At 41.3% G+C, this 16525-nt stretch overlaps 1 protein-coding gene and 1 long non-coding RNA gene across 2 annotated transcripts in view; one reads left to right on the forward strand and one right to left on the reverse strand.

Moving 5' to 3' along the window:
* LOC147818217 (uncharacterized) overlaps positions 1–14223 on the forward strand; it is a 15897-nt gene extending 1674 nt beyond the window's left edge. The window contains exon 3 of the long non-coding RNA XR_015438195.1: positions 13763–14223. This is a non-coding gene — a long non-coding RNA (uncharacterized LOC147818217). The remainder of the gene's footprint in view (positions 1–13762) is intronic.
* ednrba (endothelin receptor Ba) lies at positions 9135–16165 on the reverse strand. The gene is made up of 8 exons (XM_023421861.2): positions 15885–16165; positions 14757–15236; positions 13237–13349; positions 12378–12582; positions 11300–11449; positions 10830–10963; positions 10601–10709; positions 9135–10147 (listed from the first exon to the last, which is right to left on the reverse strand). The coding sequence occupies exons 2-8, from the start codon at positions 15168–15170 to the stop codon at positions 10010–10012; spliced, it is 1263 nt and encodes a 420-aa protein (XP_023277629.1). The 5' UTR covers positions 15171–15236; positions 15885–16165; the 3' UTR covers positions 9135–10009.
* Positions 16166–16525: the final 360 nt, after the last annotated feature.

The raw sequence follows: 16525 nt of genomic DNA on the forward strand, positions 1-16525 counted from the left end.
TTGTTATTTTCCTGCCTGAGTCTGCGGACCATCCCTGCTCCTCTGTCCTCCATGTTTAAGTTACTCTGAGGTTAAAGTGAAGTAAGTCAATTTACGCTCTTCTGTTACTGTTGCACAGCAGCCTCCCTCCCACTCACAAGCATCACATTTAACACAGCTGGCACACCCGCACTTACCTTCAGCTCCTTACGGTTGAAGATCACACCAGCATTTAGGTTTTGTGTACAATAAATCTCGCTGCGTGAGCAAATTGCTTCCAAGGAGTTAATTCTAATCAGCGAGCTCCTACATTTTAATCCCATTAATCCTCAGTTTGGCTGAAAAGCTTCTGTATAGTTTTTCATATTTTTTAAACCCCAGCTGTCAAACAGAGGGAGAATGCGAGAGCGCTTCTTTGTGTTTATGCGTTTGTCTGTGATAGAGGCACAAGCATGTTTGGGTCAGTTATCACACAGGAAGCACAGCTCAGTTAGGAGGCACCGCTTCCTGAGTTCCTGTGCCAAACCACTGCCAACATGTCTGCCAGCAATGGCCCTCTCATTTTCCACTTCCTATGATGTCTGCAGTCGTTTGGCACTCAATGATTTACGTAGGACTCGAGTGAAATGGAGACGAGTTTCAAAGCAGTGTAAGATTTTCAAGTCGATGAGGAGAAGTAGTGAATGTCTTCACTAATGTTCTGTATGCAGCATGATTTTTTAAATTAAAGCTCAACTATTATTCACTTGATTCGCCAAATTTAAATAGATTTAAATAGTTTTTAAGCAAAAGCAAAATTCCCTGCTTTCAGCTTCTTAAATGTGAATATTTTCTGGTTTTCTGTGTAAGTAAGTTGAGTTCTGGACTTTTGATTGGTTGGTTGAAGATATCACCCTGAGCTTTGGAACATGTGATGCATATATTTCACCTTTTTTAAACTATTTCCTGAGATAATAATCAGCAGCTGCATAAGAAGGAGTGATATTTATCATCTACAGTAAATCACAGATATTTTCTAAATGAGCTAACATGAACTGATTTGTCTTCATACACCTACTGTGACTGTGTTTTCTTGTCAAGTTGCTTGTTCAACATAATGAGCTAATAGCCTAGCTACTTTCCACTTTACTGACCTGAAAATCAGGCTCTGGATGAACAGTAAGGCAAGCTGCCATGCTTAATTTAGTGGCAGGGAATGTAATAGAATTACCATTTTTATGCTGATGATGCTCAATGGTACATCTCTGTTTCACCACATAACCCCAGTGCACTGCACGCTCTCACTGCCTGTCTCACAGACATTAACGTGTGGATGTGCAAGAACTTTTTTCCAACTAAATGAGGAAAAAACTGAGAGTATTTTAATAGGCCCCAAAGCAGCAAGAGAAAAACTGCACTCAATGTTTGGTGGTCTCAGCAAACAGATTAAAACACACACCACAAACCTGGGAGAGATACTTGACTCCGATTTGAATTTTAAATCTCATTTTAAAAAGGTCATTAAAACATTCTCTTTCCATGTCAGGAATATAACCTCTTTAAATCAGACAGATGCTGAAATGCTCATTCACTCTTTCATTATTAGCTGTTTAGACTGTTATTATTCCCTTTTTACTGGATTACCTAAAAGGAAAATTACAGCTAGTCCAGAATGCTGCGGCCAGAATCCTAATGAAGACAAAGAAGATTAATCACATTACCCTCCCTGTTTCAGACGCCGCGCTGGATACCTGTATCTGATTTTAAAGTTCTTTTACTTGTTTATAAAGCTTTGAATGACCTTACACCTCCATACAACAGAGATCATCTTTCATTTTATGCTCCAGATCAATAAGGTCCTTCACACCTTTTCTTTTAACTGTTCCATATGTGTCCCATAAAGGTACCGGAGGGGCTGCTTTCTGTTTTTATGCCCCTAAACTGTGGAAGACGCTGCCTCTGGATATTACAATGGCCAGCTGGATCAGTATTTTCAAAAGGAAACTCGAGACATATCTTTTTAATCAGGCTTTTAATTTGGAGTAATATTATAGCCTTAAACACTGGTTTTCATCGTTATTTTTATCCCTTCTGTTTATTTTATTTTATTGAGTTTTATTGCTTTTTTTATTTTATTGGTTTGTATGAAAGGTGTTGTATAAATAAAGCTGAGTTGAACTGAGTTGAGTTAAAACGAAACATGAAGTATTCAGGTTGCATTCTGTGAAAGTGAACCGGATCACCAAAGGTCACTGACCTGATGTCACAGGCGAGCAGAACATCTGTATTTCTGAGCTTTTACTTTCTTTGACTCGTAGCCTGTGCTGCCTGCCGTTGTGCCAAGTTCATACGTTCATTGTTAGCGTCGCCCTGCAGCCCACTGCTTCTATAGAAGACTCTCTAACAGTATAGAGGCTTTGTTCATCAGCACTCTGGTCACATATATTTGTCTCTGTGGCCTTGGCACTGGGATCTGAGTCTGTGAAGTGTCTGCCAGACCCCTAAGGACACTGATAAGCCCCCATAACATTCATTCCCCAGTTCCCGCTTGTGTGTGTGTGTGAGAGAGAGAGAGAGAGAGAGAGAGACAGAGCGACTCAACGACTGAGATAGAATGAGCGCGGGTGTGTTTGACAGAAAGGGGCAGAGAGTGTGTGTGTGTGTGTGTGTGTGAACTAGGCCAGGCTGATAACAGTGTGGCAAGTGAGGGAGGCGCTGATAAGCCCTTCTTGTTGCTTGGGGTAACCAGGCCTTGTTAAATGAACACAGTGAAATATGGTGTGTGTGTGTGTGTGTGTGTGTGTGTGTGTGTGTGTAGAGGAGAGGAGGAGATTGAGAATCGGGGAATGGTGGAGGAGGTCACAACACACCTCTTTTATTACAACAAGCCTGGTGTGCATACATGTGTGCAGTGTAGCTGTCATTTACAGTAAATCATATACTTGTATATATTTTTTTTAATAAACATTTTGTTGGCAGAGTGTTTAAAAAGTAACAAACAGCCGCGCTCTCTGAAAAAATACTTTCACTTTCCCTTCAGCACATGTCATGCAACACACAGAGACACACGAAGAGCTAACAGCGTTTTCCTTTGTAGTAGCAAGTATTTCTTTTACTATAAAGAGTCGTGGGTCGTGTAAATGGAATACGAAGCTTTAGGCTTACCTTGTGTTTACAGCATGTGTCTGCATGTGGCAAAGCAGCAACTGCCTGGAGGATCCAAGAGAGAAACGGAAATTGTTCTCATCCCTTCTGGCAAACACAAAACCTTCATGTGTTTACAGACCTGACCTGGGATCAGTTTCCTGTCGCAGATTTCCAGTCACCAGGGGAAGTGCCAGACAGACTTAAGATCAGTGCAGATCTTGTTGATTTTTCTTTTTTTTTTTTTTTCTTGTTGCCTTCAGTCCTTGTCAGTTCTTGCTTCCTCTTCTCCTTTCCAGAGAACTGCCCCCCTTGTGAGTTTTGATTGGTTACCTGTGTTGTGAGTCAAGGTAACCCATAGTGACCATTGTCAGTGTGGAGCAAATGTAAACATGGGCGTATTTGCAATGTAAAGCAGCAGAGAGGCAAGCAGCCGATCTGCAAACAGCCCAGTGGTTTATATGAGGGTGGACAGCCAGCGGACGTGTCTGATGATCTCACTAAATATCATATTAAATCATAAGGTCTTCAACTGAACTGAATAGGATTCTCATGGTTATGAAGCTCCATTCGACACCTACAGTTGATTTTAACATATTAGGCTATAGATATAGGCTGAGACATAAAATATACACAATATAAGCGACACAAAAAGACTACAAAGGCTTTGAGACAGGCGCACGGGCAGATAGACACATACAGTAGAACATAAGTTTGTCCTTTCTCCAGTCCCTGATGCTCCCTAGTGGCAAAACTTTGCACCGACACCCTTCACAACAAGTCTGATCCAAACCCTCATTGACTTCCCTTGCTCTCTCGTTTGTTTTAGTTCATCGTCTTAGCTCATATGACCGTCCATCCAGAGTGTGGTTCAGGGAAACTCGGGGTCTCGTGCACATGCTACTTGATCAATGTCCCCACAACCGTTGTGAACGGGGGCCCTCTGCAGACAGCCCCTGCTCTACTGGTTGCATGACCACCGACTCTGTGACCTTCATTGAAGAGAAGCGCAACATGATCTAGAAGTAGAAGGTCGCGTGTAACATTATAAGACAGGCACATTTGGAAATAGTATTTATAAATGTTATAGAGTCTAATTTATGAGTTTGCATCTTTGACAGCAGCATTTTTATTTATTATTAGATTATTCTACCTTTCATGTGACCCATATACATTCCACATCAGGAGGTGGAGTTGGACTGATAAGGCAGAATAAATCAAGACTCCCCTTCGGCCTTTCATTTCTTTTTTCCCCTCACTTTTGCAACAGCAGGCAACTTCAAGAATGTGCTGGTTTGGCTCAAAAATAAGGTTAACTCCCATAATGTTTTTATAAAGTAGCAGAGGGCAAGGTTTGATTGTAACAATATGTTTGTGTGTGTGCTCGACAGAGAGAGAGAGAGAGAGAGAGAGAGAGATGATGAGTGGTATTGTTATCTCATTTAAGATAAAATCAGTTTTACTTTATGCAGTAATCACAAAAGGAGTCATAATTCTGTTTATTTTTATTCATTGTTTGAAACCAGGTACAGAAGCATGTTTTTCTAATTAAGATACAATAACGTAATTACCCAAGGGACCAGTCAGGCAAGTAATTCACACACACACTGGGTAAAGCTGAAACGATTAGGGAATACAAAAAAATTCTTGGAGGGGGAGAGGGGTGGAGACAAAATGGGAGGCGATTGTAAATTTTCTTCTGGCTGAAGGTAGAGTTGTCTGACTCCCATAAAGTCATATTTAGGTTAAGCATTTCTTAGCTGCATATTTCTATCTACACTAAAAAAGACAATTTTCACCTGCACCTTGGTTCACGAAGGTGCCATATGCAGATGACAACCGGTCCCAGCTCATCAAAAGTAAACTTGTAGTTTCAATATCTTTGGGTTCTGGTCCGGTAAAAGAAGGAATTTGAAAACGTCACTTTGGACTCTGGAAAACTATGACAGTTTTTTTTTTTTTTTAGTATTGCGTAGAGTAAATGATTATCTGAGAAAATAACTGGCAGATTAATTCATAATGAATGAGTGTGGCTGTATTTTTACACATTTCACCTCCAAGACAAACTGCAAATACCTGGACATTCACCTGGGGGTAAAAGGGTTTGGCTCCGACCAACCTACGAACCTTATGTGTATCTGTGGCTGATAAATCATTGTTTGTCTTGTACTCTTGGCCCGTATAGATTTGTCATCACGTTGTCAGACAAGCAATAAAAGAGGAGGTACACTAACATGTAACCACTGTGACATAAAGTTTGAATGCCCCCTCATGTAAGACTAGGGGGTAGATAGATGAAAGAACTGCTCCAGAGCCTGTGGTTCGTCAGTCTGATGAATTCCTTCTGCTGGCCTCATCTGCTTACCTTCTGCTGCTTCTCAGTGTGTGTGTGTGTGTGTGTGTGTGTGTGTGTGTGTGTTGTCTGTGCATGTGTTCAAGTGTGGGACATTTGTACATCTGTGCAAGTGAGTGATGAGTTGTGTTTTTGTGTCATTTATCAACCATTCCATTAAATTTGAAATCAATGATGTGTGACCAAAAAACAGCACGTGGGATTAGACAAAAATGCAGAAAGCAGTTTCACACACGTGCACACTCACATGCATTGATACAGGGACTCCAGCCCACATACCTTTGTTGTGCGTTCTCATGGACACTGTAAGGGTCTTGGTTTGAGCTTGGTTCAGCATTTTTCCCTTGAAGTATTTCCATGGCTGAACGACAAAGACACACGTTCGCTCTCATCATGAAAGCATATTTTCTTTGTTCTTCTCAAAGTAGAAGCTACGCTATGCTATGTGAAAGATCTCCTCCTCGTGCTATCAATCCAGAATAAATGTTCTAAAACTAAGAAGGAAGCCAGCAAGTCTTATACACCAAGATTTGTGCATATGCTCTTAAATAATTAAATTTCTGTCAGATGCAGTGTATTCACATGAGATCAAAGGACAGGAGTGACAGCAAAAGAAGGTAGAAGAAGGTACAGGATAACAGAAACAGCTATATATCAGCTTAAATGCTATATGCAGGACAATTCAGTGTGCACCAAAAGCTTAAGAAAAAGAGCCGGTACTGAAAGTTAAGCAAAACATCATGCTCATATAACTGCTGCAAGTTGTTTTTGAATGCAGTTCGCTGGCACAGTCCTGCTCAACATGCTGAGTAAATATGCAAAACGGCGGTTGGGAAGGATAGAAAAATGTGAAAGAATGTTTGGAGAAAGAGAGAGCCGAGAGCAGCCAAACCAGGTCTGTTCACACCCCCCGACCTCTGAGACCCAAACCCGAAACTATCAACCCTCCAGTCCAGATCCAACACTTTCTGCTGCTGGCTTCTGCTGTGGGGAGGCAAAGATGAGCCGTGCGTGTTTGTATGTCTGGGTCTGTTTGTGCAGATGTTGGTGTCCAAATTTACTGCACTAGCGTGTGTGTGTGTGTGTGTGTGTGTGTGTGTGTGTGTTTCAATGTGTGTGTTTTCGGGGACGGTGTGTGTGTCTGTACGTAATGAGAAGAACGTACAGCCTCTGCTCCATCCGGAGCTCAGGGGAGTTAATAAAAGAAAAGTCCACTATGTTTGTTGAGTGAAAGAAGCTCTCAGCCAAGCTCACATGATGAATCCATCAAAGGTTTAGAGTAGTTTTTATTACTAAACGGCGAACTTTCTCTCATTAACCTTTTGGCATCCATCTGCTTCAAGTTTTATCTTCATTTTCTGGCTCCTAATAGCAATAAAAGGTGACATTGACTGTACAATAGACTGCTGTATTATTATGTTAGTTGTGAGTGAACCGTGGAGAGTTTTACTGCTCTATTATGTCCTCTATTAAGGGCTTGAAGTTTAGATAGAAATGGATGAGTGACCTAAACTGAATCTTGTCTGTATTTACGCACATATTTTGGGGAATCTGCTCATTTGTTTTCTAGCTGAGAGTTCCTTGAGAAGAGCTTTGGACAGAGCCAGGCTATCTGTTTACCCCTGCTTTCAGTCTGTTTCCATCATTACAATATTCAGAGTAACTTTTCAAGATTTCTATACCACTCTCATGTCAATATGATTAATATGAAGCTAACACCTGCAGCCCGTTAGCTTAGCTTAGCACCGGAACTCCATAGGTAGGTTTTGTTCCCTTCAGGCCAGCTGTTCCGCCTTTAACGCAGTATTTATGCTAAGATAATTGGCTAATCTCTCATAAAGAAAGCAAATACATATATTTCCCAAAGTGTTAAACCATTCCTGTAAAGAAGCTATTTGTAAGTCTTTGCTATTGCTACATAGCCAACGTTAGCTTAAAACAGCTCTTTACTGACCAGTCTAGTAGAAATGTTCAGCATCAAACTTCATTCCTTTACTCACCAAGAGTTGTCTCCAGCAGTGGAAAGAATCTCTCTTGTTTTTCTTCTATTTCTATCACATCTTTTCTTCTACTGAAGTTAGCATGCTAACCAGCTAGCCCTGGCCCAGTTTGACTGTCTCCTATACTTCTCCCAATACTTTCCAGTCTGCCCTGAAGAAGTAGCGCTGATCGGAGGGTTTATTATAACCTCTTGTCTTGTAAACGCTACAACGAAGCTCTTTCCAAGACTGGTAAGTAAACATCTGGCTATGTAGCAATAGGAAAACTTACAAATAGCTTCTCCTCCTGCATTAACAGCTGTTTACTCAGTCTAGAAGAAATGTTAGAGTTCATCATCAAATGTTATTCCTTTACTCGCCAAGAGCTGTCTCTAGCAGTGGAAAGGAATGCCAATGTTGACACTTGTCTCTATCGCGTCTTTCCTTCTATTGAAGTTAGCATGCTAACCAGCTAGCCCCGGCCCATCTTGCCTCTTTCCGATAGCGGCTCATTGTAGCCTCCAATCTTTCCTGAAGACGTAGCGCTGCTCAGAGGACAAAGCTCTTCACCACCGCCCGCTCTACGCAGAAAACCACGTTCAGGAGCAGAGAAAACTTACAAGTAGCTCCAGGTTAACCCACTGAATCTTTTCAGTGTTAGCATAAAGTCTGTGATAGATTACTGCTGCTCTTACTGCCGCGTAAATAACCATAAATCACGCTTGGCACGGCAAATAAATGATTTTAATTTCCAACTCGAGTTTTGTACAGTAAAATGTGACATACTAAATTGAACTTGAGCTAATTACGCTTTGATTTATAGACAGTAAGTAACACACAGAACAACATTCACTTTCTTTGCAACTTTTTGTGACAGATTTTTTTTAGTCGCAGTGATCTTTAAGGACAATGCGTCGTATCATTGGAGGGGCCAGTGCCAGTATCCACAAGCAGATACATCAGTTCAGTCTCCGTTGGGAGTAGAAAAGGAGATAATTTAGGGAGGAATGTACTGAATGTGATTTTCTTTCAGTTAGGGCCGATTACACCACCGGTGGGTTTGATTTAATGTCAAACCACACTGAATTGTTTGAAACCATATTGGAAGAACAGAGGCAGAGGGGTTATGGGGTGGAGTGGAGACAGGAATGCAGAAAGATAGGGTTAGGGAAACAAGGGTAGAGGAAAGAGAAGACGTAAAAAAACAAAAAGAAAAAGCAAGGAAAAACATGCAGAAAAAGAAGAGAGAGTGAATGCAAGGAGAGCGGATGAAGAGATAAGTCAAGGAGGGGTGGTGAGAGATCACAGGACAGAGAGCTTCTTTCACAGCTAATGTGACATGCATGACACTGGTTTAGCCTGAAGGAACATTCCCAGGTCAGGGCTGTGTGTGTGTGTGTGTGTGTGTGTGTGTGTGTGTGTGTGTGTGTGTGTGTGTGTGTGTGTGTGTGTAATGTAACAGTAATGTTCTGTGTTAGCATTCACCATCACATGATGCTGCCTGAAGTCACACTTAAATCAAAACCACACGCGAAAATGCACACACAAATACACACAAACACACACACGCACAAAGTCAGGCCACAATAACAGGCAAAGCTAAAAGATTGACAGTCATAAATGGTTGTGACTGTGTCTCTGAACAGATAATGGCTAGAAAATTTATGCTTTTCTTTAAAGAGAGGTACATAACTGACTAGTTTCTAATTTATTATATTTAATATTGTATTTATTGCAAAAAGAAACTCTACCTCTTGACATACCAGGTGAGGTACAAGTCGGCTTAAGATAATGTTGAGCAAATACAGTCACAAAACACATAAAGCCTCATGAACAGGCCCGATATTGAACAGTATAATACAATAGCTGAATGGTCACACAACCTTTAAACAAACAACATCAGTAGTTCAGTAACTAGTGGGAAAATGACACACGGACAAAACATATAAAGGCACTAATGTGACGGATGATAAAATATGCGAAATGCTCAGTACAAACATATACTTTAAAGGAAATACGTACAAAAAAACAAAACATAAGAGCATTAAATTCATTGTTTAACTTTTTCCAAGCTGCTGCAGTGTGTGGTAGCAATTCATAACACAGCATCACACTCGAATATAGTCATAATATATACAATAATACAATATAATATGCAATGCAGAACTTATCGCAAGATTCATAGCATCAAAGTATCATTCACTATCCAGGCTGCGAGCCAGATGAGCTGTCGCTAATTCACTAATTTTACATAACACTTGTGCAGAACTTCGCCTCGAGCTCAGCTCTCGATATTTGGTGTTATTAACACCGGGTTTTGCGCTTCACACGTCTCGAACTTGTTATCCAAGAATATAGTTTTTTGAAGTGCACTGATACTTTTTTTTCTTCTCGGACATGGAGAGTGTTCAGCACCCCATATTGGCAAGGGGACGTCTGTTAGGAGATGAAGGAGACTTCATATGATGTTGTGGATGAGGCAAGAATGGGCATTTATTCACATTCAGTCAGCCATACTTCAATATTTTGGTTTTTGTCATCATATCTCCTCTTTTCTCACTTCCACTTCCTCTTCTCAGGCTGTAGCAGTAGATTTGTTGGTCATGCGAGAGTTAGTCTGGTCGGAGGGTCGTTCGGTGACCTTCAGCTTCATGCACGACTGCTTTTCATCCATCAACATCTCAGCCGGTAGACACCAGCAGCACAGGCAGGACTAGAGCAGGAAAGAAGTGTTAAGAAAGACTGTAAGGAGTAGGCTCAGAGATAAGAGTGTGACAGTATTAACAGCTTGGTGAAAGAAAGAAGACAAACTAGTGATTCCTTTTTTTTTCCCTTGATTATAGATCAATATTTCGGGGAATACACTTATTCGCTTTCTTGTCAAGAATTGTATGAAAAAGATATGATATGTAGGTTTATTCGTCAAGCTTTAAAGATACTGTTAAGCGGAAAAGCGCTAGGCTAGCTGTTTCCATCCATCTTTATGTCAACCTAAGCTAGCGAGCTGCTAGCATTGGCTACATACAAACATGAGACTGGTATCAATCTTCTCATTTAACACTCAGCAAGAACACGAATACCTATATTTTTCAAAATGTCAAACTATTTCTTTAAGACGTTTTCACTTTGCATGTCGCATACATTACATTGCAGCTGAGCTACTTACCCTGAAGCAGTTCTTGAAGCGCTTGCTGACCATGTAGAGGGCGATGGGGTTGATACAGGAGTTGACAGATGCCATGTTGATGCCGATGTAGTCCAACACCAGAAAGAAACTGAAAGGGTTACAAAGACACATCAGTCTTCCATTCTGGAGGGAGATTCAGTTTTACTTTAACTCTTTCCTTTTATCGTGCTTTTTTTGAACACAATGGGAAACGTATTTTATTCCATACCTGAGCAGTTCACAGCGGTTTGGGTCTTTCTCATCGTAGATGGTCAGCTTCAGGATACGACTGAGGTGGAGCGGCAGCCAGCACAGAGCAAAGACCAGAACCAGGCAGAACACTGTCTTTGCCACCTCCCTCCGCTGAACACGAAAACACCCATAAATCATTGTGTAGTAACAGATTGTTTTGACAGCTTGGCACTGAAATAGCTGCGGTGAAATTCTGGCAAAAGCAAAGCAGTCTTATATCAATTGAAACTTCTTTTATTTTTTGATAGCTGAAAGATTTATGATCATAAATTAAATGTCAAAAAGTCTGAAGTCTGATTGAAGGAAGGTGAGCGCTTTAAAGGCATGACGTCACTGTATTTGTCTTAGCTTTCCTGTCAATAGTTTTGTTAATTAGTCTAATGCTTTAATTATAAACCTTCAATATAAAAACAGATTGGCCAAATAAAATAAATGCCATCATCAAACCTGTTTGAGGTGATCACTAAGGGCGATCTGGACTCCGTTCTTCTTCCTCAGCATCTCGCAGGTCATCAGGGTGTAGAAAATCGCAGTGCAGGCCAACGGTAGGCAGAAATATGCGCTGAACAGCCACCAGTCCTTTGCTGATTTATAAAACTACAGAGAGAAAACAGGAGAACTGCATTGGAATATGCACAAACATCTGTACTTGACAGCTTGGATTAAAGGTTAAACTTGTCAGAAATAAATTTAATGTAGCGTGTGTGCTGTCTGACAGCGGAGCGGGGGGGACTCGAGGGTGTGTCTCAGATTCAGTCTTGTTGACTTACGTTAAGAATCCATTTATCAAAGGTACCTCCGTGGAATTAAAACTGTTCATTGTTGTTATTTTAAGGCAAATGGAAGACACATGAACACACACACACACACACACACATTCACGAACACTGCAGTATGTTGCGCAATAACTCTTGTGATATACTGTTTTTCATTTTCTGTAAACTCTTTTTAACCCTGATCTGGTCTGGAAGCGTTCGCAGTATGACTGTGTGCGTACGTGCTTTTGTGTAGGTACATATATCCACTCAAGATTCAGCATGTGTACCAAAATGCACATCTGCATCTATCTGTTTGAGTCAGCATGTATTATACCATATGTGCAGGTTTGCAGTATGACCAGCTGTATCAACACGTGCTGTTTTTTTCCACACTTAATCATGTGAAGCACGTACCACCTGACTTAATGACAGTTATTACCATCAGGCCATGAGGCTTCTCGACTCCTATATCTAAATATTCCACATTGCATATTTGCTTTCCCGCTTGTCTGCACTGTTTGCCATGACCATTGAACTAGTGCTGCTAAATTCCCAGTATGATTTACTTTTATAAATAAATACTTATTTTCATATATGTATATTTTATTTATATCTCATCCCATCTCTGTTTACTTTTTATTAAATTTTATATTCAATATTGTACCAGTGCCAAAATTATGTTTGACTATATGACAAAATAATAAGGAAGAAGAATAAAACAAAACTGAAACTTATTGGCCTCTGACGGTCTGTGTGTTTCAACTCACCCTCATAAAGTCAGTTTTCTGCATGGGGTGCAGCAAACAGATCCTCAACTGTTCTCCTTTGTAGTCCATGGTGATCATGTCGAAGGCTATTGCCTCTGGCACAGCCAGGATGATGGATAATATCCATATGAGCACTATCTCAGTAGCCATCCACTTAGGAACTCCAATCCCTTTGATACGGCTCCACGACGCCACGGCACGATACCTGGAAGATCCAAGTGCGATACGTTCACAATCCATATTACATTTACCAAACACACACAACAGTGGTATTGATCTTCTTGTTTCACCACAGAAACCAGAAGCTAATTTTCCAAAATGTCAAACTATTCCTTTTGCTAATTTCATCTTAAAGTGTAAGTTTAACAGATATAATGTCTGACTAACTCTTTAATTCTGAGATGGAGTATTACACATCTTTTATCCTTAACGATAAAACTGAAACGTACATTTGAGCTTTTTTGAAAACGTACTCGATACGCTAAACATTAGCACCGTGTAATACAAGATCTGAAGATGGTAAATATGAAAACAAATTTGAATTCCAAGCTCAGGGTGTAGTTGACAGTAGAATAAGCGTCCATTCACGGATCATCAAAGTTAAAAGGAGCCAGTAGTGAAGACGTCAAAGGTCGGGTCAAAAGTCGAGTGTGACAGTGTTTGTGTTTAATCGCTGACTGTAGTTGTGTCCACATGAGCGGAGGGGTGAGTTTGGGTCGTTACGGTGTATTTTGTTGTATGTTCACACACTGATGGCACAGCGTCAGGAGCAGTTAGGGATCAATCATTCATTAGACACCACTGTACCACCTGGGCCACGCCCCCCCCCCCCCCCCCCACTGTTTGCGGTTGGGTTTACCTGTCAATACTCAAAGCACACAGACTCAGCACTGTGATCCCCACCGACGCTTTCTGGACAAACGGCACCAGCTTGCACAGCGTCACCCCGAATGGCCAGTCTTCTGCGAGGAGCTGGAGAGAGACAGGGACAGATAGAGATGAACCATGGGAAAGAGTGAAGCAAATTGTCTGGCTCCATGTTGTTTTTCTCCCAGCCACAGACCATATAAGCGTGACCCTGAACTTATTTGTTTCTGTGAACATCCAGAAATTTGTTTTTTATTTTGCTTCTTTTTCAGGTTGAATGTTTTAGTCTTTTCTTACAAACACAGAGAGGGCTTTGTTTGACCTGTAACCCACGGAGATACAGTAGCTTAGGTAACATGTGGAGAACAACAAAAACACTGCTAACCTTGTACAATATGGGACTTTTTCTGTCTGCCTCAGATGTGCGTCTGGAATGTGAGTGTAGATCTTTAGGAATCACATGTGGCCCTGTATTTCCCCCATCCCCATTTTGAAATAACAGACTTTTGAAATAACAGACTGGGAAGCGCTCTGCAGCCCCCACGATGGCGACATCGACACCATGACCCACTGCATCACAGACTATATTAACTTCTGTGTGGAGAACACTGTGCCCTCCAAGTCCGTACGCTGCTTCGCCAACAATAAACCCTGGGTGACCTCCGAGGTTAAGGCCCTGCTGAACGAGAAGAGGGTCTTTAGATCGGGGGACAAGGAGGAGCTGCGCAGAGTCCAGAAGGAACTCAAACAGGAAATCAGGAAAGGGAAGGACTGTTACAGACAGAAACTGGAAGAGCGGCTGGTGCAGAATAACACCAGAGATGTCTGCAGGAGAGACCTGAGCTGCGGCCACAAGAACTGGGCCAATGAACAGAACCTGTTCTTCAACAGATTTGATTCTGCCCCCTCCCCCCTTACCTGCCCTGTTGTGTTCCCAGTTGTGGGATTAATAAAGTTATTCTAATGTAATGTAATCTAATCTAATACCACCCTGTCTCTCCTGTCTCTGCTCTGGTATGCAACCACGACCAGTTGTTTTAACATGCTTGCCCCCTTACCCAAATATACAGATACTTTAGTCCTCTTTCTTTCTCTCCAACTCTCTCACACACACACACACACACACACACACACACACACACACAAAACGAGCCCAACAGATAATAACATGCCAGAGACACAAGGGGATCTAGAGGGGCTCAGACTCCAGTAAAGTAATAACATGTAAAGAATACTTGGAAGCCCTCTACTTGGAAGAGTGTGTATGTGTGTGCTCTTGTATCTGTGTGTGTGTGTTGAAGGTTTAAAGTCCAATATGCAGCAAAATATTTGCATATACCCCTAGAAAGTTATTTAAATAAACTTAAGAAGGATATTAAACACAATAAGAGTGTAAAAAATGGTAAGGGAGTTTTAAATTCACTGAAAGTAAAAATAATATTAAGCACCAAATCATTATAAACCTGTTGGTGTGTATGGTCTAGGCTACAGGGTGTAGGCACCTTGACCTACCTTGTAAACATTAATGGGAATGCCAATAATGATGTGCAGCAGGTCTCCAAGCGCCAGGCTGGCGATCAGGATGTTTGGCCCGTTACGCATGCACTTATTCTTATAGATGATCCTCAGAAGAGTGGAATTGCCAATAATACCAACAACAAACACCAGGCAGGACACCACCGTGTTAATGTACTTAAAGGTGTCACGGATTTCTGTGGGTCCGGTGCACATGGGAGGTAGCCGGCGGCGGGGCATGGTGATGTTAGACCTCACTGGACCCTGCACATCCCTCTCTACGAGCCCAGGTCTCTGGGTGACAGTAAGAGGCTCCTGGGGCACTTGTTTCTTTGGCTCCAGCTGCCCACTGGCCACAAGGATGTGACCCGCCAAGAGGAGTAACTCCAAGCAGAGGAGATGAGTCTTCATCCTGGAGTTTGTTTTGAATATGGCTTTTATTCAACAGGGCTGCAATAGATCCTCCTTTCAATGCACCTGGAACACAAAGTCCAAGAAAGTCTGTTAACGGGAATATTATTTCACCATGTGAAATCAAACAGCCGCTCTGTCTGGTAGGGATATTAGGCTCCAGGACTTATTATGTGACTCGCAACTGTCACGTCTTTTAACTGTAAACTCAATAAAAACTTACAATGAAGATCTACAAACCAACCCTCCAGTAACATTATCATTATTTTTAATTCAGGGACTGTACAAAAACTATTAGAGGATGAGTTTGAAAAGGGGGAAGGTATTAGAAATGATCTTTTGTCTGAAAATAGGGTAGTCTCACTTTTTGGGAGAGCAAGGGAGGCTCTTTTATTTTTATTATTTCAGCCTTTCTTTGCAATATACTTTAAAGTTACATTAGAAAGATAACTTTGACTTGTTTTTTTTCATGGTTTATGAGGTTACACATTTCTATATTCGGAGGGCAACACTTCGGTGGTTTATTGATGTTTACATTGTTGTTGTACATTAGAAGTTACATTAAGATACTAAGCAACAGGTTGTAGTAGTTTAATTAATTAATAACTCTGGAAGGGCCTTTCTGAAGTGAGACCCAGCTCACCAACACAATGATTTTCATACAGTCCCTGAATCCACCAATAAAAGTTCACCACAGTTTACATTCGTACTTACCCAACTCCTGACTGAGGTAGAAATTTTCCAATGTTTGTGCGTCTTAGATCAAACGTCCCCCAGTAACTATCAAGCTTTCAGGACAGAGAAAAGTTCCCAAAGCGGAGGGATGCTGTTCCTGTTCCTGCAGTGACAGTCCAGTCATCTCCAGCAGCAGCAGTCCTCTCTGTCACTGGTGTCAAAGTAAAAAAAAAAAACCTCCAGATCTGAGATCCAGAAGCTCCAGTCAGCTCCTCTGGTGGTTAAGTCCTCTGCTGTACTGGCTGCTGAGTCTCAGTGTACACAGTCTCAAGAGTCTGCTGAGTTGATCCCTGTCTTCCAACCCCTCCTCTTTTTATGTAGAAGAGGGGGTGGAGGGACACGGAGGGAGGCAGGCAGGAAGTTCACAAGTTATTTACCATTTATCAAATTGCCTTCATTTTAATGGAGGAAACAGGGTCAAGTCATAAAACAGGTCATAAGGAGTAAATGTGTGTTATTGGTACTCAGAGGTGAATTTATAGTCTCTTACATTTATGCTATATTTTATCCCCCAGTGGCATCATCCATATTTCTATGCGGTGTTAAAATATTTCACTTTTATCCCACTATTGTTCTCTTAAGTAAATAGTCAGACAAAACCCTGTTACCAGTACCAGTGT

The sequence above is a fragment of the Seriola lalandi genome, unplaced genomic scaffold (assembly GCF_002814215.2).
Source record: "Seriola lalandi dorsalis isolate HSWRI2012SDOR001 ecotype SW California unplaced genomic scaffold, Sedor1 jcf7180002054677, whole genome shotgun sequence".
Lineage (NCBI taxonomy): Eukaryota > Metazoa > Chordata > Actinopteri > Carangiformes > Carangidae > Seriola > Seriola lalandi.